General features: G+C 36.0%; 1 protein-coding gene across 1 annotated transcript in view; it reads left to right on the top strand.

Annotated features, from left to right (window-relative positions):
- LOC134679321 (intraflagellar transport protein 122 homolog) overlaps positions 1-15,198 on the top strand; it is a 52,864-nt gene extending 37,666 nt beyond the window's left edge. The window contains exon 23 of the mRNA XM_063538226.1: positions 8,778-15,198. Coding sequence (XP_063394296.1) covers positions 8,778-8,927 — 150 coding nt within the window. The 3' untranslated portion in view covers positions 8,928-15,198. The remainder of the gene's footprint in view (positions 1-8,777) is intronic.
- The last annotated feature ends 9,214 nt before the right edge of the window (positions 15,199-24,412 follow it).

Here is a 24,412-nt window from a genome sequence, read left to right as displayed (position 1 = left end):
TACATCATCACCAAGGCACATATTGTAAGTTATTTGATTTCTAACCTTCTGAATTACGAAAGTGTTTTTATACATACCTTTCTGTTAACACGTAACCTGTATTGTTACAGGTGCCTTTTTATATAATTAATAAATACCCATCATCGCCCTGGTTCCCGACTTTGATTACCTTCCATCATCCTGGTGAGGCTCCCATCTGCCCCCTCACACTGGCGCCATCAACGTGATCAAACCCACCCGCCCTACGACGCAGAGCAGCCCTTCTCTTCGTGCCTCCTCCGCTACGCTCGTGCTCCTACTCCACGCCGACGCCTGCTACTTTTTGAAGACATATTTTTTTTTTATCAATTTTATATATCTTGTAATAGTTAGCATAAGATTTTTTTCAAAATTCTAAAAGGTTATAGTCGACCCAACTCAAATTTTCGCAATATCTCTCGGCCTAACATCATTTTATTTAATTTTCTATTTTACAACCAACCTTTTATCTAATCCACAACCGTTTAACCAAAATTCCCCCCTTAAATAACCAATTACATATACATCTGTCATCATTCATCATCTTATACCAATTTATCTATATCTATTTTCTAATCCCTATTATGCCAGCGTCCAACGCTTTTTGTCGCGCCACGTAACAAAACTCTTAACATAGTGATTACACAAAACATCTATCACATACAATTACACAATCCAAGATTTCCACTGAAATCTCACAAATTGGTTTCAATCCTAAGTGTTTTTAAAACTCCTTCGAGTCACTGAAGTGCGAACCAATCCTGACTTACGGCAGTACTGTTGGAGATAATCCGATAGCTTATCCTTCACCCGATTAAATAAATATACACAACTAAGCCTAATATCACAATAAACTTCTCCTTTCGATTCAATAAAAAATAAAATTTAATAACTACATATTTTATTTATAATGATAACATCAATTATTCTCTTCGTGATAGGTATCCACTTTAATAAACAATGAATCCAGCACTATTAAATAAACCTGAACTCATCTATGAGCTCAAACTCAGGAACATTCAGTTCCCAGCCACCGCGCAAGCTGATGATTTAAGACAGCTCCTCACTCCAAATTTATTCGCGGACCCGTGTTCGAATCTCTCCAGCCCATATGATCTTGAACAGGATATCACCGAAATTAGCAGATGCCTCACAATAGTTTCTTCTCAGCTACAGCTTGCGACCACCAACCAAGCGAAGCACGATAGAATAGCGGTTTTCTTATTTCATTTATATAACAGAATAGAACGTCTCCATATTACCACTGAATTATCTCCAGAAATTATTGACAACTATTCGAAAATATGCGAATTTTTGTCAAAATGTCAAACAAAATTTAACATGTCACAACCGTCAACAACAACGTCAACTTACGCGTCAGCAACCTCTTTGATAGATGATTCCACAAATTTAGACCTACTTGCTCGAAAATTAACCAACCTCTCTGAAGCAAAACCAAGCGATTTTAAAAAATTCAACTATAAAGGCGATAGTTGCCCTTATGATTTTATTCGAAACATCGAAGAGTTTGCAATAGCGCGTAACATTGACGACAAACGCTTACACAAATATATATACGATTTTTTATCAGGCACTCCTTTAGATTGGTATAGGTCAAAGAAAACAACCCTTACAGATTGGAAATCATTTAAAACCCACTTCTTAAAAGATTTCGAATTGCACGACCATGACCACAACTTACTACAAAATATACATTCCCATAAACAAAAACAACATGAACGAATAATAATGTATTTTTCAGCCATGGAAGCCCTCTTTTCCAAATTACATGAACCCCTTTCTGAAAAACAAAAAATAGATATCCTCCGTAGAAACATGAGCCCTTATTACAGTTCCAGATTAGTTCCTACAGATGTTACGTCTATAGACACATTATTCCAATCGTGCAAATGGTACGAAAGCTGTAATACTACCTCTACTTATAGCTCTAGCAACTATACCAACATTCAACAAGATTCTAACCATACCCCCCCTTCCCAACCGTACATACCACCATTCCCATTTAATAAACCGGTCCATACTGTAACAACACCACCTTCTACGTTACGTTACTCCTGTCCGCGTTGCAGAACAAACGATCATTCTTTAGATATTTGTACAAGTAAAAATATAGTATGCTTCCGCTGTGGCAAACAAAATGTCACTTTTGCAAAATGTACAGTTTGCCATAAATTTCCCAAAAAACGCATAAAGGAGAAAAGTAACTTAAATAAAACTACTGCTACAGAATGGAACCAATGGTTAGATACCATTAAATTATTTATGTCATCATACAATACTACATCAGCACTTTTCACTCAAGATCCATACGATGAACGACCTTATGTCAACATCCAAACAAATAATTTAACTTTATGTGGCCTCTTAGACAGTGGCAGTGCTTTAACTATTTTCGGAAATAATTCCCATAAAATTCTCTTATCCCACAATTTTACCATAAATTACGACCATAAAGTCGTAGGCTCTGTAGCCGACGGCTACCCTATATACTCTATTGGTACAATTCAACTACCAATTTCGTACAAAAATATTGTGGCTATTATTACCGCTCATGTTATCCCTACTATAAAGCAACCCTTGATTCTAGGCACAAATTTTTGGAGAAAATTCAATATAGCTCCCCACATATTACCTGACATAACGTCATATTCTGATAAACATATAGATACCCTAGTTATTTCCACCTGCGACCAACACATCACTAATTATGACAACCTTTCTGAAACTCAACAGTTAATTTCAGATACTATTATTGAAAAATTTAAAAATATTTCAACAGAAACCAAACCCTTAGGACGAACCCACCTCATTGAACATCACATAGATACCGGTGACCATCCACCAATCAAACAGCGATGCTATAGGCTTTCTCCAGAGAAACAAAAAGCTTTATGCAAAGAAGTTGATGAAATGCTAAAGCTTAATGTTATCGAACCCTGTGAAAGCCCATGGCTAAACCCTGTCATAATAACTCCTAAAAAAGATGGAACATGGCGTTTTTGCATCGACAGCCGTAAACTAAATTCGATTACGCGCAAAGATGCCTACAAACTCCCACTCATTTCTGACATTCTAGATAATCTAAAAAATGCTAAATATCTATCATCGATAGACATAGCAAAAGCATTTTGGGAAATACCCCTACGCCCTTCTGATAGACCTAAAACTAGTTTCCATGTACCCTCAAAAGGCATGTACATGTTTCGCGTAATGCCTTTTGGATTGACTAATGCCCCTGCTACCCAACAACGCTTTATGGATGCGTTATTCCCTTCTGAAAACCTTGATAACTCAGTATTTACCTACTTAGATGATATTATCATCATAAGTAATACTTTCGATGAACACATCACTTTACTTAATAAAGTTTACCAAAGGCTAGTACAAGCCAACATTACTATAAACTTCCCCAAGTGTTCATTTTTCAAAAAAGAACTTAAATATCTTGGTTACATAGTTAATGAACACGGCTTTCAAACAGATCCTGACAAGGTTAAGGCAATACTTAACATCCCACCTCCCACAACTCCTCGAGAAGTTAAAAAGTTCCTAGGTACAGCAAGTTGGTATAGACGCTTTATCCCCGATTTCAGCACAAAGGTTGCACCACTAACTAAACTTACCTCCACTTCCAAAAAAGCACCACCATTTAAATGGACATCACTAGAAGACAATGCCTTTAAATCCATTAAAGAAGCTCTAGTCTCTACCCCTGTTCTTGCTTGCCCAGACTTCTCAAAACCCTTCGCAGTCCACTGTGATGCATCCAGCTTCGGCATCGGTGCCATGCTGACCCAAGAATTTGATGGCGTTGAGAAACCCATTGCTTATATGAGCAAATCCCTAACTGGTCCCCAAAGAAATTACTCAATTACAGAAAGAGAACTCTTAAGTGTCTTACTAGCCCTAGAACATTGGCGTTGCTATCTTGACAACGGCTTAAAGTTCACAATCTACACAGACCATTCCGCATTACAATGGTTTCTCCATCTAGATAATCCAACCGGACGTCTAGCCCGCTGGAGTATTCGTCTATCTACATTTAACTTCGAAATTAAACATAAACGTGGTAAAGATCATCTAATCCCTGACGCTTTATCACGCTTACCTTCAGTAGACGTTATTAACTACAATAGTTCTAATACCAATGACGACTGGTATAATAATATCTACGCTAAATGCAGTTCTAACCCCAACACCACTCCAGATTACATAATACATAATAATAAATTATACCGATACTCAAAAACCCCTTCGTTACTCCAATCTGAGTATAATTGGAAAGAAGTTATCCCACTAGAGTACAGAATACCCATTATCACAGAAAATCATTCCACCCCAACTTGCGCTCATTTCGGAACATTTAAAACATACAATAAAGTTAAATTGAAATATTTTTGGCCAGGAATGTACAAAGATATTTCAAATTTTATTGCCAAATGCGAGACTTGCTTAGCTTGCAAACACCAAACCCAACTAAAACTTGGCCTAATGGGTAAACCTAAGCAATGCTCTCGACCCTTTCAATGCATTTCAATAGATTTGATCGGCCCCTTGCCTACTACACTAAAACACAACAGATTCATCTTTGTCGTTACTTGCTGTTTTTCAAAATACTGCCTCCTCTTTGCGATTAAACGTGCTACGTCATCAGTAATCGTTCATATTCTAGAAAACCTAGTTTTCCTAGTGTACGGAATCCCACAGACCATAATTCTTGACCATGGTCCTCAATTCGTTAGTCAAGAGACAACGGATTTATTCCACTCCTATCAGATCCCAAAAATACACTATTGCGCAATTAAATGCGCCCAACCAAATCCCGTGGAGAGATATAATAAAGTTGTTACCACAGCAATATCCTCATTCATACAGGATGACCACAGGAATTGGGATATCAACCTACATAAGATACAATTTGCTATTAATACTTCCGTAAATGAAACAACAAATTATACTCCTTCTTTCCTTGTATTTGGTCGCGAATTAGTCACATGTGGATCAGCATACGATAAATCTGATCTCACAGATGATATTATATTCGCGCCCAGAGACGAATACGCTGATAATCTTGGTCTTCTTCAGCCTGTCTTCTCCGAAGTACAAGCCCGTCTTTGGAGAGCACACCAAACCAATTCTTCATCGTATAATAAACATCACCAACATTTCGAATTCAACGAAAATGACATCGTCTGGAAACGAAATTACGCAATTAGTAATTCTCCTAAACACTATTCTGCTAAACTTGCACCCAAGTTTATTAAATGTTCTATCCTAAAAAAAATATCACCCTTAGTATATGTCCTACAAGACATGTCCGGCAAAATGCTCGGACGATGGCATATTAGAGACCTTAAACCTCTCCCCAAAATTCTAAAATAAATAATATACTGTTTTTCCTTAATTAGATTCTTATTTGGCTCAAACTTAGCTACTTTTCTCCTAAGCTCCTAACTTGTAAAATATTGTATATAATGTTATACATTTATAATTATATCTCATCCCCATTATACATTTCGGACTCATTACATTTCGTACATACCTACTTAGTACGAATTTATACGTTCATTTATACTATTTAATTTATATAACGTTATATTACGTTCATATAACGTTATTCAAAGCTAACTCTACCAGAGTTAGAACAATACTTATTTATATATTTCTTCCCTTGACATAACGTTCATATTTACGTACTTAGGTACATACGTACCGTACAGTACATTTATTAATTCCATTAAGGAATTATCTTATGATATTTTGTAGTAATCCTACATTCCATACGGCATTATTTTGTTGAATAAATTTCAACAATCGTACTCTTTGTAGGTACACATTATTGTAGATATTATATTTAGATTCATTAATATTCAGCGGGTGGTTACTGATTAATAAGCCTTAATACTAATGGAGAGCGATTTAATGAGTACGTCCTCTACTTAAAGGAGTACTCTATTGAAACTTATTTTGGTTAAACAATTAACCAAAATTTTATAAGATGATGTATGAATGACCTTTGGTATGCATGTTTAAATCGCCTCTCTTGTATGATAAACATTGTATATAACATCCCCACCTTCTAAATTTATCACTCATACCCATATTCATTACATTATATTTACATTACGGAAAAATCCTTTGGCCATAAGCCCCAGGATTTTCCCTTCCAGGGCGACCCCGGTAGTGTAACGGTGCGTGTAACGAAGCGTTACACTATCGACCTTCATACTATTTCTGGCACCATACAAATTCTAAATTCCTTTTTGAAATTCAAATCCTATTCCAAATTCCATTCAATGATTTTTATTTTCAGTTCGATCACATACTTTGATCGATAAACATCATTTTATCTAACAGACTGTACTTCCCAAGTTTCTAAACACGACCGTTTAAGTGTGATTTTTATTAGTAAACGTAATAATTCATAAGTGCGTGCAGTTCAGTTTAGTGCTCGTTTTGTGGCCCTGCACACCTTCCAGATATATATCTACATCATCACCAAGGCACATATTGTAAGTTATTTGATTTCTAACCTTCTGAATTACGAAAGTGTTTTTATACATACCTTTCTGTTAACACGTAACCTGTATTGTTACAGGTGCCTTTTTATATAATTAATAAATACCCATCATCGCCCTGGTTCCCGACTTTGATTACCTTCCATCATCCTGGTGAGGCTCCCATCTGCCCCCTCACACTTATAACTCTTAAATGGGCACAAATTATGCAGCCTTAAGTTCACATAGCTGTTTAAGAGCATTGTAGCAGCAATTTAATGGAATTATAAGGGGTAACAGGAGTTATAAGAAGTGTATATTGACTGGGTAAGAGACCACCAGTTACCCTTTATTCAGTTAATATGTCACATGTGCGCCCTAATACCGGGAAAGATTGACGTTGGGCTGAATAAAAGATAATTATTAACATACTTTTACACCTCTGCCTTAAAAAACATATTTATATTGAAGCAAAAACCTTTAGCGCAACAACACCATAAGTCATTTTGTTAAAGTGTTTAGTTAAATGTTAGTATATGATCTTTTATATATTAATGTGAGAAAGATGTTTGGGAATGCAAGTTTATTGACATTATATATATACATTATCTAAGAAAATTTCAATGCGCCACGAGAATAATCAGGATTTATCTAAATTAATGATATAAATAAGCTATTGTGTAAAAACTATTTTAGTGGTTTGGACGGAATCATGAGATAAAAAGTTAATAATACGTTATAGGAAGTGCTAAACTAGTGATTTAGGTTAAGAACTCATGCACAAAACGTTATTGTTGCCCCTAAAAGTTGGAAAAGTAATTTAAATTTTGTAGGTTATATACAATAAAATGGCGGTCAATGTTGAAAAGCAACGTGAACCGTTAAAATTCTAATATGCAGCATACGACTGTTATATATCTGATTAAGATACTTAAATGAACCACTATAAAGTCCAAGTCGTTCTTTCGATACACTAGTGAACCTCTAAACAGTTATAAGGTATCTTGTGAATGTTTAAATAGCCGCTATACACACAGTCTCAATGGTAGTATAATAGGCTGCTTAGCGGTAAACATGTTCAGCGCTAAGCCGTATTATGCGCCACATGTGTTCGATTATACGTCTATTGGTTTCATAACAGTTCACTCGTTCTCCCTTATAATAAGTCAGCAAAATAAAAGCTGCTTTAGCGGCAAACATCTTCAGTGATAAGCAGTATTATGCGCCACATGTGTTTCATTTATAGGTCTATTGGCTTCATATTAGTTCACTCGTGCTCCCTTAAAAGTCAGCGTAATAAAAGCTGCTTAGCGGTAAACATGTTCAGCGATAAGCTGTATTATGCGCCACGTATGTTCCATTATACGTCTATTGGCTTCATAATAGTTCATTCGTGCTTCCTTACAAAGTCAGCGTAATAAAAGCTGCTTAGCGGTAAACACGTTCAGCGATAAGCTGTATTATGCGCCACAGGTGTTCCATTATGCGTCTATTGGCTTCATATTAGTTCACTCGTGGTCCCTTAAAAGTCGGCGTAATAAAAGCTGCTTAGCGGTAAACATGTTAAGCGAAAAGCTGTATAATGTGCCACATGTTTTCCATTATACGTCTATTAGCTTCATAATAGTTCACTTGTGCTCCCTTAATAAGTCAACGTAATAAAAGTCCACAATTACCTCCTTATACAGCACATGGCGTAATTTTATCCACTAAACAGACCTTATAACGGTTAAAGCATTTGATAACCCTTAAAGCTGTATAGGTTCGTAGCAAATATACCTTTATATCACTCTTTGCGTATTAATGGTAGTTTTCAGAGCCGTAATGCAGCTTTTAATCAGCCCTAAGCTATATAAATATCACTGAAATCTATTATACAGCTGTAGGACCACGAGTGTGCTGTTATAAGTGTCTTAATACGCACAGAGCGTTAGATAGAACTAAAAGTGAGTAGTTATAGAGCTATCTGTGCTACTTGGGGTATGTCTAATAAGGACATGACAGGAGCTGTGGTCTAAGGGGCTTTGAAAGAACTTGGTTTCCAGCCAGGTCTAACTTATTAGCGAAACTGTTAACGAACTTTTTATGTTTTTGGTGGGAGTAGAAGACACTCGATGAAGTAGGTAGATAGCTGTTGAAAGAAAAGTCGATGATAAAACTTGTAACAAAAATGTATTTCAAGAAAAACTTAATATCGAGTTGTTGTATGTTTAGTGAGAGCATAATCATTCGCTTGCGCAGTTGTTCTACCTGGAAGACTACGAGGTGCTCCTGGTGACGAAGGGCCAGTGCCCGTTCTGCCGGCAGGCCGGCGAGCGCGGCGCCCGCGAGCCTGACTCCGCGCCCTCCTCGCCGCCCAGCGACGCCGCCGGCCTCGACTCCTGGCGATAACACCCTGTAAACCTCCCCACTCACTTGCCCGTAACTTACAGGTATTTCCTGTTATTTCATCTTAACTTAGCGCAGGTCACTAAAGGAGCAACGTACATTCAGTGAAGCGTACATTAGTTTGACTGTTAACAGACAGGTACTTTGTCTTAAATACCAAGTACTTATTTTTCGTCCCCGGATTATGAAGGTATTTCAAATACATATATGTAAATAACGATTATTATTTTGGAATTGACATCCGAACTTGACAAAATCACGTATGCATTACTTGTGACTTTTTTGTAACAGCCGATTAATTCTTAGTTTAAGCAGTAGTACGTTTTAGTTATTTGAGACCGTTTAAATGCATGAAACCTTCAAGCTGTGCCATGGCATATCAAGTTATTTTTTACCACCACATTTAGGGGCCCCGATGTCCCGTCAGTTTAATCCAGCTATTGTTGAAAATGACAGCGACACCCAGAATTACCTTAAACAGCAATATACATGTAGCCCTAGGTTTGACTCATAGAGTAGGAAGGCCATTGCATACAAGCTGAGCACCTTAGAATGTTAGGACCACTTGGAGATTTAAAATAAATATTACTTGAATTATAATAACTACAAATAATAATAGTTAAATCCGATATTGTGGCGCGGAATTATCTGTTATCATAGAACAATGAACTTACGCACGAACATAGAACCTCCTTTTAAGAAGTTGGTCAAAAGTAAACACCTTATTTTCCCAATATTTACCATTAATGTCTGACGAACCTTTAGTTTTATTATATTTATTTGACCTTATGTACTCGTATTGCAGTGACAAATGTGTTGATTAGATAAAAATACACTCTATTTTAACATATATAAGGTGCTACTTTATTAGTTGCAGATATTTTAACAGATGATACTTTACTTTAAAACAATTAACTTTAAATAGAAATTAAGAATATTTAATTATATTTTTTTTGGTTTTAATTTACCGAACAAAAAATTAATTAATAATTTCGCCTAAAAATAATCACCATGTGCATTTAACTGACAAGACGTTTAACACTATCTGTCATGTCCCTCATGTCAATAATTGTTTGTCTTAAATGTCATTATGGTTCGGCGGGAAAACTGCAAAAGGTTATTAGGATGGAAAAGTAAACATTTTGGGAATTCAACTTTCTGTTCCTAAAGCGGATTTTTATTTTTTGTTCGATTTTTTTGCGTCAGATTTGAATGAAATTTGGTGGGTACGGAGAGTTCCTTATTCTACGCTGGATAATCCCAACAAAATTGTACTGAATTTTTAGTAAATCAGTGGAAGAAATTGAAGGACATAATACCTACTGGGGAATTGCACCTGCGTGTTAAAAATCGACAAGAAAATAAAAATCCAGCCATTAGGGTAGTTAACTAATACTAGCCTTTGATAAGTGAGTGAAAGGAATTTTAAAAGCAAGCATGAACAAAAGAAAACTTTTATTAACATAATTTTTTACAAAAATTGTTGAAAATGGCGACCCTGGTTTTCAATACACGATAATGCTCGCTTTCGAATGTTTCTATTCACACGCAACAAAATCTCTCTTTCCCTTTTCATGATTCCAAAAGCGTTGGTAATGCGAGCCCGTAATTCTTCTGATGTTCTGATCGTGTGACCGTCGTCTTCATACACCAAATCTTTGGCTCGTCCCCAAATATGGAAATCGAGCGGGGTTAAATCTGGTGAGCGGGCTGGCCAGTTTAATGCACCTGCTTGGGCCCCACCGCGGCCTATCCATCGCAATCGAAATTGTTCCGTTAAGTACCTTCTTACATTACGATCGTAATGGGCGGGGGCACCGTCCTGTTGAAAGTACATCCCCCTACGAAGATCGACTGGTACGTCCTCTAGCAATTCCGGTAGGTCTTCTTGTAAGAATCGTAGGTACGTCCTTCCATTTAGGCGATTAAGAACCAACAAACAGTCTCCAAGTAACCCTGCCCACACATTGACGCTTAAGCGAGTTTGGAAGTGATCAGGGCGAGCCAAGTGGGGATTCACTTCCGACCAAAAGTGTGAATTGTGCAGGTTCAACAATCCCACCCTTGTAAAGGTACACTCGTCGGTCCACAGTATGTTACGTCTGAAGTTTCTCCTAAGCCACTGGAAAAATAATACACGTGGTTCATAATCCTGAGGCTGCAGTTCTTGGATACGGGTGCATTGTAGTTTGCATCGTGATAACATGTTACCATGTTAAAATAATCATCGTCTGTGTAGCGGTAAGGCATTTCAAAATAATTTTTATGCAAACGACACAATTAGACGGCAAATAACATGACATTGACAATCAAGTATTTGATTTATCGACGTGAAGTGGCCAGACAGTTAGGCGTTAGGTAAAAGAGGTCCTAGAATCTGTTCAATGAGTTCACATTTAATAATCACATTAACAGGGTGTTTTTACGTAGCAAATTTGTTTTTCAGTTTTCTCCAAAAAAACATTGTATAAGCTATAATGTTTCATACTTAAATATACTCCAGGAACCGAGTACCATCAGCTGTATAAATATCTGCAACTAATAAAGTAGCACCTTATATAGACATATTCAGATTCATAATAATGCTATATTTATATTTCGAAATGCTCGATACGATACAGGTGCGAAAAATAGTAAAATAGCAACGAGCGGCTATAAATTAAAACATGACCAAAGGGAGTGTTAAAAGTCAACTGGAGTTGCGAATTACCTTTTCACACAATGTATCGTACAATGTTTTTCTCAACCATGCAATGAAATATTGATGTTATGTTCCTTATAATAGGCTGCGAAGTATGACGTTTCAGGTGCGGCTAGGACAAGAGGTCGTTAATGGAATTTCATACAAATCTTGCAGGCCTAGGCCGGCAAAGTCCTATTTTTTAATTTTTATTTCACAGATATTTGTGACACAGCATCGTGGCATTTATCCATTAAAAAAAACTAAGGCAGTATTTGCTTTATGGTTCGTAATGACATGACACTCTGCTACTACGCCTATAAAAAAAAAACAATGTTTGCTATAATTTGCAGTTTTATTTGTATAAAATCAACATGAACATAATAATAATACATTATCAACCAAATTCTATAGTTTAATCTGTTCGAGATCCTGAAATCGGTGAAAAATAAAGATACTACTCCTAAAAATACGTGTGATACCTCATTAGATTCGTCATGATGTCTAGAAAAATGTATTCGAAGCGTGTATTAGCACACAAAAAATATCAAAGGTTATAAACAACTGACGAATCTAATGAGATATCACACGTATTTTTAGCAGTAGTATCTTTATTTTTCACCGTTCTCAGGATCTCAAACAGACTAAATATTAAATTACAAATTTAAATACACAAATAAAACATTTAAAATATTTCATCCAAACGTTAGCGGTAAAAAGGTCTACTCAAACACGCGTAGTTATATTTTTTTCTCAAACATGCAATGAAATATTGATGTTATGTTCCTTATAATAGGCTGCGAAGTATGACGTTTCAGGTGCGGCTAGGACAAAAGGTCGTTAATGGAATTTCATACACATCTTGCAGGCCTAGGCCGGCAAAGTCCTCTTTTTTAATTTTCATTTCACAGATATTTGTGCCACAGCATCGTGGCATTCATCCATTAAAAAAAACTAGAGGCAGTATTTGCTTTATGGTTCGTAATGACATTCTGCCACTACGCCTATAAAAAAAAAAACAAAAAGCAATGTTTCTATAATTTGCAGTTTTATTTGTATAAAATCAACATGAACTTAATAAATAATACATTCTATAATTTTAAATTATAAATTTAACTACACAAATAAAAACATTTAAAATATTTAATCTAAACGTTAGCGGTAAAAAGGTCTACTCAAACACGCGTAGTTATATTTTTTAAATTGTTATGGAGGTAAGGTTGAAAAATATTCATTCTGCTTTATTGGATTTATGGTGCGTTGTTGATTTTTTGACTTTAATATGAGTTCCGACGAAATAATGAAATTAATATTAATTGTAATCGTAGGTGTTGGAATTGGCAGCGTAAGCAGAATTGATTTTAAATAACTTGCTGCCTCTGCCGCCAAGTCAAAGACGAAGTATGTATATGGTTGCTTATGGCAATTTTATTAATTGAGAAACTAAGAAAAATGGCTAACAGTTTATTAGAAACAGTTTTGTGGCATATTTTAAATGAATGTAACTACAAATTCGTCAACACTGTGGAAATTATACTTATTTACTCCATGCATAAAGCAACGATGTATGTGAAACATGATATCAACATGAAATACTATGTAAACTTATGTGACGAAAACGACAGTCAGAGTCAGACGGATACAAGGCGAAAAAATCAAAGATACCTGAAAATATACGGGTAGTAAAAATACACGACTCGTGTAAAACATACGCGTGATAATGATATAGGTACGTGTTGGTTATATTTTGGGTGTAGTTTACTTTTAGTTTTTTCTATAAATAAAACTTGGGTTTCGTGGTTTTTTTATTTTATTTATTCCATTGCATGTTTGAGAAAAGCACTATACATACCTCGGCGGGAAATGGGGTTGCCCGCGCTCAGACCTATCCGGCCTCGCTTCGCTCGGCCGTCTATATGTCTTCGGCCGGCAACCCCTTTCGTCCCGGCCTCTGTAGTAATGTACTATTAATTGTTATGGAGGCAACGTTGAAAAATGTTCATTCTGTATTTCTGTTTTATTGAATTTATGGTGCGTTGTTGATTTTTTTTTACTTTAATTTGAGTTCCGTCGAAATAATGAAATTAATATAATTGTAATCGTAGGAGTTGAATTTGGCAGCGTAAGCAGAATTGATTTTAAATAACTTGCTGCCCCCGCCGCCAAGTGCTTATGGCAATTTTATTATTTAAGAAACTAAGAAAATGGCTTACAGTTTATTAGAAACAGTTTTGTGGCATATTTTAAAGAAATGAAAGTAACTACAAAATCGTCAACACTGTGGAAATTATACTTATTTACTCCATGCATAAAGCGACGATGTATGTGAAACATGATATCAACATGAAAGACTATGTAAACTTATGTGACGAAAACGACTGCCAGACGGATACAAGGCGAAAAAATAAAAGATATGTACATGAAAATATACGGGTAGTAAAAATCGACTCGTCTAAAACATACGCGTGATAAAGATATAGGTACGTGTTGTTATATTTTGGGTGTAGTTTACTTTTAGTTTTTTCTATAAGTTTTATTAACTTTGGTTTTGTGGATTTTTTATTTCATTGCATGTTTGAGAAAAGCACTATACATACCTCGGCGTGAAAAGGGGTTGTCGGCCTCAGACCTATCCTCTCACCTCAGTCTATATGTCTTCGGCCGGCAACCCCTTTTGTCCCGGCCTCTGTAGTAATCTACTATTACAGTACATGGTCCTTTAAGTTTTCGACGTAGTTGCGTAATGAGCTTATTATGGCACTGATCCGGCAAAGTAGCGCCTTATGTACTGCAAATGTATTAATAGTATTGTGACAATACTTTTAAGTTCTTCATATTAACATATGTCATGACATACAGTCACACATGGTCTGTAAGATTATGTTAACTGTGTACCGTCGCCATTTTGATGTAGATACCTGATGTTTAATAATAATATATATATAATTATATATTTTAAGTAAGATAATGTGATTTAGAATCCGTCCTAATTGTTATTTATTGCTCTCTATTTACAAGAGAATAAACTGAGATTGATGAGTAGGTACCTAATACTAATAGTGATAGATTACATGTCGTCGGCCTAAATCGCAAACCTCGTAACTCCATTTCAAGGAAATTAGTAATTGCTACCTTGGGTAACAATACTTATAGTCGCAAACTTCGTAACACCCCCGGAGGAGTTACGAGGTTTGCGACTTAGGCCGACAATGTGTTTAATTTTGTATTGAATAGTTTTAGTGAGAAACATCTAGTGTTTACAAATATTACAATATTAATGAATTAAGTTTCCTTAACACATTAATCCGTTTAGAGGAAATTAACTGATAATCCCGGAAGGTAATACGATTTCTCCGAAAATATGTAACCGAGTCCTACTTAGAGTGTACTTGTCAATTCATAAAACTGTACATACATATATACATAATAGGGATATTTAAGATTTTTATTGTAATCCAATGATCTCTATTTTATGTTTAACACAATTAAATAAATGCCTGTCTGCATAATGTTAAAGTCTACTCACACTTACGTATTATAGTGATATAAAACCACCGTCCAGACGAGAATGCATAAAATAAAAGTTGAAATCAAGTTTTTAGATTTTTATTTGGTTTGTAGGATCTGTTAGTTTGCACCTGTCCCGGCGACTATTAACGATTCCAGCCTCGTCGGAGTGGCGGCGAGTGGCGCAGACGGGCCGCAACTGGCTGCATGCGCCCGGCTTCCGCGTGGCCTTGGCGGGCTGCTGCACCCACGACGCGCATTCCACGAGTGCAATTGGCTACTTTTCTACTAGTCAAATTAGCTTCTTTTTTAGAACTGTCAAAACGATTTGCTAATATGAAATTTATATGAAAACTTGTGTAGTGACGTCACAGTCAACTCACCTACTTTTTATTTTTATACTTCCATCTTTATCTTATTAAATATAAATTATGTTTTAAAATAATTGCTATCTATGTTATCTAATAATTATCTGGTGCTTTATTTCGTGCACGGTGTGAAATAATTTATTTGAAGTATAGGAAAGTACCCAATTGCAGTCCGCGCCTTGCCAACATTTACAAAAAGCTAATGCGTCACTAACTTTTATACTAACGAAAAGTCGTAGAAAGTTGTTAGCGCACATTGCGTATGTCGTGATATTGTGGGCATGTGTTCCGATGTGCGATGTCACGATTTTACATAATACATTGTAGAATGGTGCCGCAGTCTTGGTTTTTGCTTTGCAACGCGTGCCACCTGTTCAAGTGTTCATGGCCCACGGTCGCAATTATCTTCAGTGAGACTTAAAGAAAAGGTATCAGTAAAGAGGGACCAAATGACTTGCGGTAAATAACTTGAAAGACACTGGTGTTCACGGAAACTTTTACAAATAAAATGAATGCAACAGCTTTCTTAGTTACTTTGTTGTATTAATATATTGTTATTGTTAAACTACGGCTACATAATGTTTGTCGGTAATAATGGAGTTTTAAAGACATGTGTTAATTTAATAAAACCGGTCAAGTGCGAGTCAGACTCGTGCACGATGGGTTCCGTATCATTACGCAAAAAACGGCAAAAAAATCATGTTTGTTGTATGGGAGCCCCACTTAAGTATTTATATTATTCTGTTTTAGTGTTTGTTGTTATAGCGGCAACAGAAATACTTCATCTTTGAAAATTTCAACTGTTTAGCTATCTGCACGGTTCATGAGATACAGCCTGGTGACAGACAGACGGACAGAGGAGTCATAGTAATAGGATCTCGTTTTTACCCTTCGGATAAGTTACGCCATCAGTCTTGAGGCGCAAGCGAGAGGTTCCGTGCTTCTAAAAATAAAACCGGCCAAGAGCATGTCGGGTCGGGCCATGCTCAGTGTATGAATGAAATCTCCTCATATAATCCCACAACTTTTGATAATTTTATGCGAAAAATTGTCTATAACTTGAACATAAATATGCCCACCAAACTTGTGAAAAAGAAATATGCTAATAAAATACCTTGGATAACGGAAGCTATAATTAACATACAACAAGACATTAATGATCTACATTTGTTCAATAGGCAGTTCGCACATATAAACGTTGAGGATAATATAAAGCACAAAAAACAAACAATGCAGGCAACTTTACTAGACTTGAAAAGAAAGCACATCGAGGAAAGCATAGCTAATCCAAATAATCCTAAAAGAGAGATATGGAGTATAATTAAAGAAGAATGTAACAATATTAAACAAGAGTTCAACTGGAATCTTAAGGACGTAGACACTAATCAGTCTATCCACTTCACGAAGGTACCTGATGTTATCAATATCTTCTTTGTAAAATTAGGGAATGATCTAGCCATTAATAATAGGCCGGATGAAGACGAAGCTATAAAACAATTGACTTTTAATTATTGCAATACCCAGAATCCATTCAAATTTTCCTAAATTAGTCCGGAAGACTTAATAAAACTGGCAAAAAACAAAATATCAAGATCACATACCAAAGATATATATGACATTTCAGGAAAACTGCTATTTGACACAATGACTGCTCTATCTAACCTAGTGTTGCCAACTTGGCATAAATGATGCCAGATCTGGCATATTTTCACTCGCTTTGGCACCAAAATTTTCCATTCAGCATCTGGCATATTTTTTAGCATAATTTAATCTTAGCCAAGTTTGCACCTTGGCAGCAACAATATGCGCCATCGCCTTATGTGGTTCATATTTTTATATGAATTTTGACTTTCGTGGACGGATGGACGTCGCCGTCGACGGTCTATATAAAGTTGGTCAAGCAGATTTTGTCAGTAGAAAAAGGTGGCAAAATTTAAAAAAGTATGTGTTTTAAGTGTCTAATTTCAAGTGACAAATTTGCATTTTTTTTCAGCATATATTTAAAAAAACTTTGGCATAATCTAGACATTAGTCTAGCATTTTTTCAAAATCCGAGTTGGCAACACTGATCTGACCATTTAACATACCTCATTAACAATATTTTAAGCTCGAATACTTACCCCGAATCCCTTAAGAAAACTCGTTTGTGTCCCATCTATAAAGGTAAAGGTGATAAAACGGATCTTAGTAATTACAGACCCATAACCATAGTGCCCACAATATCAAAGCTAATTGAGTCAATAATGTCAGAGGATATACTTAAGCACATTGAAAAGAATAATGCCCTGTCGGATGCACAATATGCTTACAGACCCGGTCGTTCTACCATTGCAGCAACTCACAGATTCATAGAGAGTGTTGTTCAGTCCTTCGAAGATAAAAAGAGAGTAGTTGGCATTTTCTTAGACTTGTCAAAGGCGTTTGACTCTGTTAACCATTCCCTGCTAATGGCTAAACTGCACGCTTACGGTGTTAGAGGTCAAAGTGCTGAACTATTAAATTCATATCTATCAAATAGAGAACAGACCGTAGAAATTAAAGTTGACGGAAAGCGTTATAAATCTGAACCACAGCAAATGACAATAGGAGTCTCACAAGGCTCATCGTTAGGAAATGTGTTATTTTCTATATTTTTAAATGACTTAGCTAACTTACATATCGATGCTGAAATAATTCAATATGCAGATGACACAACAATAATTGTTAATGCCGAACCGGACGAAAATTTAGTTAATAAAATAAATGTAATTCTGTCGAAATTAGAAACCTGTATTAAAACGAATGGTCTTAAGTTAAACTCTGATAAGACGCATATCATGAATTTCAGTACGTGGCAAAAAGAATCTGATAAGATTGAAATAACTACCTCCAAGGGTGTAACAATCCAGAGTGTCCAAAACATAAGGTTAGTTAGGGTTTGATTTAGATTCTACCCTTTCGTGGAAGATGCATATAAATACGATCTGCGGAAAATTAGCAAAAGGTGTATATATCCTTAAGCAGTTAAAAACACTTATCTCTAGTGATAGTCTAAAGGAAGCGTACTATGCTTATGTCCACTCAATCCTGTCATACGGAATCTTGTTATGGGGAAATGCAACAGATTTTGAGCGAGTTCTAAAAATGCAGAAACGTGCAATTAGGATCTTAGCCAACGCAAAGTATAGGGATAGTTATAGGGACCATTTTAAAAACCTTGTATTCTAACATCAGTATCAACATATATTTACGAGATAAGTATTACTATATGTAAGAAGAAACCAAAGTCAATTCGTATGTGCTAGGGATATCAGTATACGCCCAACAAGGTATCCAGACAATCTGATGCCAGTAAAATGTAGATTAAATATTACAAAAAATGCCCCAAGATAATGGCTCAAAAATTATATAATAAGTTGCCAAAAGAAACTAAAGCCGAAACTAATTTCAACACCTTCAGTCACCAAGTAAAGAAATTTTTACTCAAAAAGACACTGTACAGTGTAAAGGAATACCTAAATAATGACTACTGACTCCACCGCAAACATATAATTTTAACTGTTTAAGTAATTCTATTATATTTTATCTGTAAATTGAAAATTAATAATGTTTAAGGCATGTACTGTTCAATTATATTATCTGGTAATTCTATAAATAATTTAATTAATCTTGTAGATATTTTGACGATCTTGATATGTAGGTATTCATCTTAATATTCGATTGTAATAAAAACATGTATATAATACTTATTGAGAAATAAATGAATCTAAATCTATGGTTCCGTAAGTACCTACCCGTCCGTCACAATAGACTGCCTTAAATGAGGGCTATTTGTAAGTAGATGCACAATACAAGCAAAAGGGGCTACCTGTTCCAGCGCTTTCTGGAGAAGTAGTGTACATATGGATGGTTTGAAAAATAATTGGACCTGGTGGCGCTGCTATCGGTATATTTTTCTTTCTGGAAACATCTTGGCCGACCTAATCGACATATTTGATACCTAATTTTTTATTAAATCTATGTTTACGTAATCAACTATCCATGCCAATCCATCCATGTTTCTGTTTGTTACGTCTTCACGCTTAGACCGCTGGACCGATTTAGTTGAAATTTGGTATATAGATGTCACTGTAAAAGCCCGAAGTCCGGCAAAACCTAGGTTTTACCGATGCCGATCGGTAAAAGCCCGAAATGTTAAATCTTGTTTACTTCGGGCTTTTACCAACACCGATATGGTAAATCCTAGGTCTTACAACGGCGACCGGTAAAGTTTGAATCATGCACTGATCCTCAACCCCTCCCGCTCAAACCCCCGTACAGCGCACGGCATGCGCCGTTAAGTGGGTTAAGTTAGGTTTGAACTGCGATCCTCACAGGACCGAACAAAAGTGGGTTAGGTTAGGTTAGAACTGCGAGCCTTACAGAAACGAAATGCTACTAGAAAAGTGGGTGGTTTTACCTCCTTTTCTACATAGTGCACCATCTACCATAATCTTTCATCGAGTCCCATAGAAGTTGGTTTTTTATTCTTAAAAATTATTCTATATGTATACAGGGTGATTCCGGGGTCGTGGAGCAAGCGATCAAGGCATGATACACAAGCCCATACTGAACAACTTTTACTATGGGACCAACTCCGAAATCGCGAAAAAAAAATTGGTAGTTTCATACATTTCGGCCGATCACTGTATTATGCCTTGATCGCTGGCTTTACTATGGGACCAAATCCGAAATCGCGAAAAAAAACTGGCCTTCCCATAGAACACGACAACATGTGATCGGCCGAAATGTATGAAACTACCAATTTTTTTTTTCGCGATTTCGGAGTTGGTCCCATAGTAAAAGTTGTTCAGTATGGGCTTGTGTATCATGCCTTGATCGCTTGCTCCACGACCCCGCCCATATAACCATTCCAGTCGCAGAATCATCAAAGTGGTAACTAAATGTCAGATGTGTCGTAACAGAGTCCACACAATGTGTCTAGAATTGTTTCGAAACAAAGTGTCGTCGCCGTGTGTACACTTTTCCGTAACAAGGTGTCGACACATTTGTGTGCACTTTGCGTGCGGTTTGCGACTAAATCTGACAGCAAATTTGTGACAGCAAATGTCAATATAAAATACCTCTTGAAAACCAAGGTTTGTCAAACTACTATTAGTGTCTCGTGTGCTCGTAAGTAATTCTAGTAAGTCATCATGGGCGATGCAAATGATAATAATCGACCAAAACCATATAAACACCCAACACCCGTCAACCTTTTACAGAAAAGTTTTTAAAGAAATGCAATAAGCTACTTAGGTCAGCCAACGAATGCTCAAAAAAGTTGTAGAGGGAAATGCTCGGAACACAATTTTTGACTCTGTAACTTGGTTTGGACAAGTTAGGAGGTGAACATATCAAAAGTCCCCGGCCGTAGCCCTTGAGCGGGGGGAAGAGAGGGGGCTTTGAATGTCCCATTTCCGGTTTTTCGATTATATCTCGGAAACTATGCATCTTAGCGACATGGCCACTTATACAAAATGAAAGTTAATTTAATTTGTTACAAGTTTATTCAGTCAATTTTTTCGATATGTTGAATAGTTTTTGAGATATCCGCTCTTGAAAGTTTAGTTAGGGCTCTCAATTTTATCTTGATATATCTACATCAGTGAAGGTGCTAGGCCGTGTATGGTATCGTTTTCGTATAAATCTGGGTTGCTGAATCCATTTAACATGGAAAACATTCCACAAAATTAAAAAAATCTTTTTAGGGTTCCGTACCTCAAAAGCATAAAACGGAATCCTTATAGGATCACTCGTGCGTCTGTATGTCTGTCTGTCTGAATACACAAAATAGTTCTTTACCTATAGATGACAGGAAAACCTATTAGAAATGTGCAGTCAAGCGCGAGTCGGACTTAATGTACGGAACCCTTAATACGCGAGTCCGACTCGCACTTGGTCGGTTTTTTTAAACTCCTCTTGACGCTTAACCGCTGAACCGATTTCGTTGAAATTTGGTATAGAAATAGTTTGCATCCCGGAACAGGACATAGGATAGATCTTATAACCAAAATCATCTTTTGAAGGTGTGAAAAGTGGCGTGGAAATTTGTACGGGAAATCAATAACCGCTGAACCGATTTATATTAAATTTGGGAAGGTCTACATCTTTGATTTAGTTAAAAATGATAAAAAAAAACATGATTTCAAACCTAAACTTAAACAGTATTAACTTCAAGAAGTCAATTCTGAATTCCCCCCTACACCTCATTTCACACCTTTGAAGGATGATTTTTGAGATAACTTATTATGTCCTGTCTCGGGACTCAAAATATATGTGTACTAAATTTAAATTAAAACTGTTCAGCAGTTTAAGCGTGAAGAGGAGTTTAACCCTTAAAACGTTTGTGTCACTTTTTTAGTACAGGTACTAAATGTGGCGCCAAGTTTAAACACTAAGTGCAGGCTAGAAAAGGAAGTACGTTAAAGAAAGTGCGAGAATTGTACTTTTTTTCCTAGTTTAAGAAAATATCAGACAACATTCGGTTTATGCGCAGGCGGCAGTTGAAATTTGAAATTCGCTGAATTTGCGACGGTGTGTGTTCCTGAGGTCATAGAATAAAAAGTTAATAGCCAAATTGTTTTCTTTGTGTTGATATTATTACTAGATGAGTTAAACATTGTTATTCTATATAAAGCTCATTAAATCATAGATTAATTCTAAGTCAAAAATTGCGAAATATATCTTGTCCCATTTTTGTGACATTGTCGATAGTACTAGTAACAAGGTACCATTTAGCACGTCCTAAAAAACGGACAGTGCCGAATTGTGCGGAGACAAGATTGTGACAGAAAACGGACATTGTCATACTTAGGGTATATGCTTTTTTTTCATGTATCGTCATTTTATAGGCTATTGTTGCATTGGGGTTATGTTATACATAAGTATATGTATACATTTATTTATATTTTAGTTTCAGGTGGTTCCACCATCTGACTCAGAAGAGTGAGATAGCAAAAAAAACGACGATGACGAAATTTTACTAGAGACAGATTGTACATCATTCTTATTGTCATGCTATTAAAGTTTATTGCGCCTCATTGTGAATGGCACTCTCTGTATTTAAATGTAATTTCGAAGTCTAACGTAGTCATTGTGGGAAAAAAGTTGTTCATAATATTCGACCTGATGACCTAAACACGACCTGTCCTCTAGTACTCCATCCACAAAACTTAATTCCTCGCCATTAAACGCATAACTCGCTTCAGTATCCAAATTATTGGCACTTCTTGAAATGTCCTACGGTTAGAACCTATTTCAAGTCGATGATGAAGATGCTACAATTCCTGAGGCCTGTAAAATGTAATCTCTACAAATTTCAGGAGAGTAAATAGCTAATTTCTCTAGTCTAGAATAGAATCTAGTCTTTCATATGTCGGGCAGACGAAGCAAAGCATTTCTACTCGGGTACAAGAACATATGACATAGCTGATGTCAAGCACCGCCAACTAAAGTCTGCGGTCTGGGAGCATGACATGGATAAGACTCTGGTTCTCGCCAAGGAGGAGTCATATATTCCCAGAATGTTGCCAGAGGCCATTGAGACTGAAAAATATCTAAAATTTTTCAGGAACTACAGCTATTCTTTACCGCCAGCTTAGGTTCCAGATACTCCGGGTAATAAGAAAACAAGCAATACATAGAGAACTGTGAGACCATAGTGGTAAATGGTGTGGTCATTTAAGTAAAGTAATGTTACTTACAGTAATTGTAATGTGTAACTATCTTTATGAGCCTATTTTGCCTGTATACGTAGCTTTATAATGTATATTTTTTGTTTATTATATCTGTACGTGGGTCGTTTTACATATAAACACTAGAAGTAAATATAGTATTATTATGTTTCTAATTACTTTTTTCTTCTTAATAATATAATTAAACATTTTTTCCAAACATTCACTAGTGTGTTATTGAAATAATTATAAATTTTCTTGCCCTGTAATTCTTTAATATTTTTTATTTTGTGAAACTGTATAACGGCATTGTCCGTTTTTTAGGACAACCTTAAGAGCAATCAATCTATAAGGTTCGTGGCAATGTCCGTTTTAACGGACGTCCTGAAAACCCTACTTTCAGAATGCTTTTAATTTTTTTTTCTTAAATTTAGTACTTTTTTACTCATTACTATCCCCAAAAACATTCCATGAAATAGGTGGATACATTATTTCATGTCTTGCCATGTTAAGGGTTAAGAGAAAGTAAGTTTATATGTTTTTACTTTGGAATGGTGTCAATGTGATACCATAACTAAATTTGGTACTGCGAATTTATACGAAAACGATACCAAACATGGCCTCGTAGCTTTACTCGTACTGTTGTAGAAGTCAAAATAAAATTGAGAGCCCTAAATTCTTATTACTTGACCAAACTTGTGTAGAAGGAAAAGGAAAAATAAAAGTCTTCGGTAGGATTATAAGACACAAATATATTTTTTTTTTGCGTTACTATTTCAATTATCAAATATAAACATACCTTGATTATATTATTCTAGTGAGATCCTCACAGATAAACAAAACCATTTACTTAAAAAATTACAAGGTCGAAATGTCACGGAACTTGTGAGAGTAATACGTGAAAAATAAAAACTTTTATGACAAATAAATCTGGACACAATTTAAGAAGCATCCAATTGCGTCGAGGAATCATCTGTATGTTTGCTTGTTTCATTACCTCCTCGCTTCTTTTTTTGTCCTTTGTATTCTGTAGCAATTTGTTAGATCTGAAAATAAAGATAACTTGCGTCGTCACGGATGTCGATTTATAGGTTTTAGGGAGTGCAGAATTCGAAAACGATGATCATTTTATAATCCAAGATGGCCGCTACGTATTTTGTCAGAAAAGTCGTCATGAATATCGTTTTATAGGTTTTAGGAAGTGCCGATTTCGAAAATGATGACCAGTTTGGAATCGAA

Source organism: Cydia fagiglandana, chromosome Z, assembly GCF_963556715.1.
Source record: "Cydia fagiglandana chromosome Z, ilCydFagi1.1, whole genome shotgun sequence".
Classification (NCBI taxonomy): Eukaryota; Metazoa; Arthropoda; class Insecta; order Lepidoptera; family Tortricidae; genus Cydia; species Cydia fagiglandana.
The sequence above is the reverse complement of the archived record's forward strand: the minus strand, read 5'-3'. Positions and strand labels throughout refer to the sequence as shown.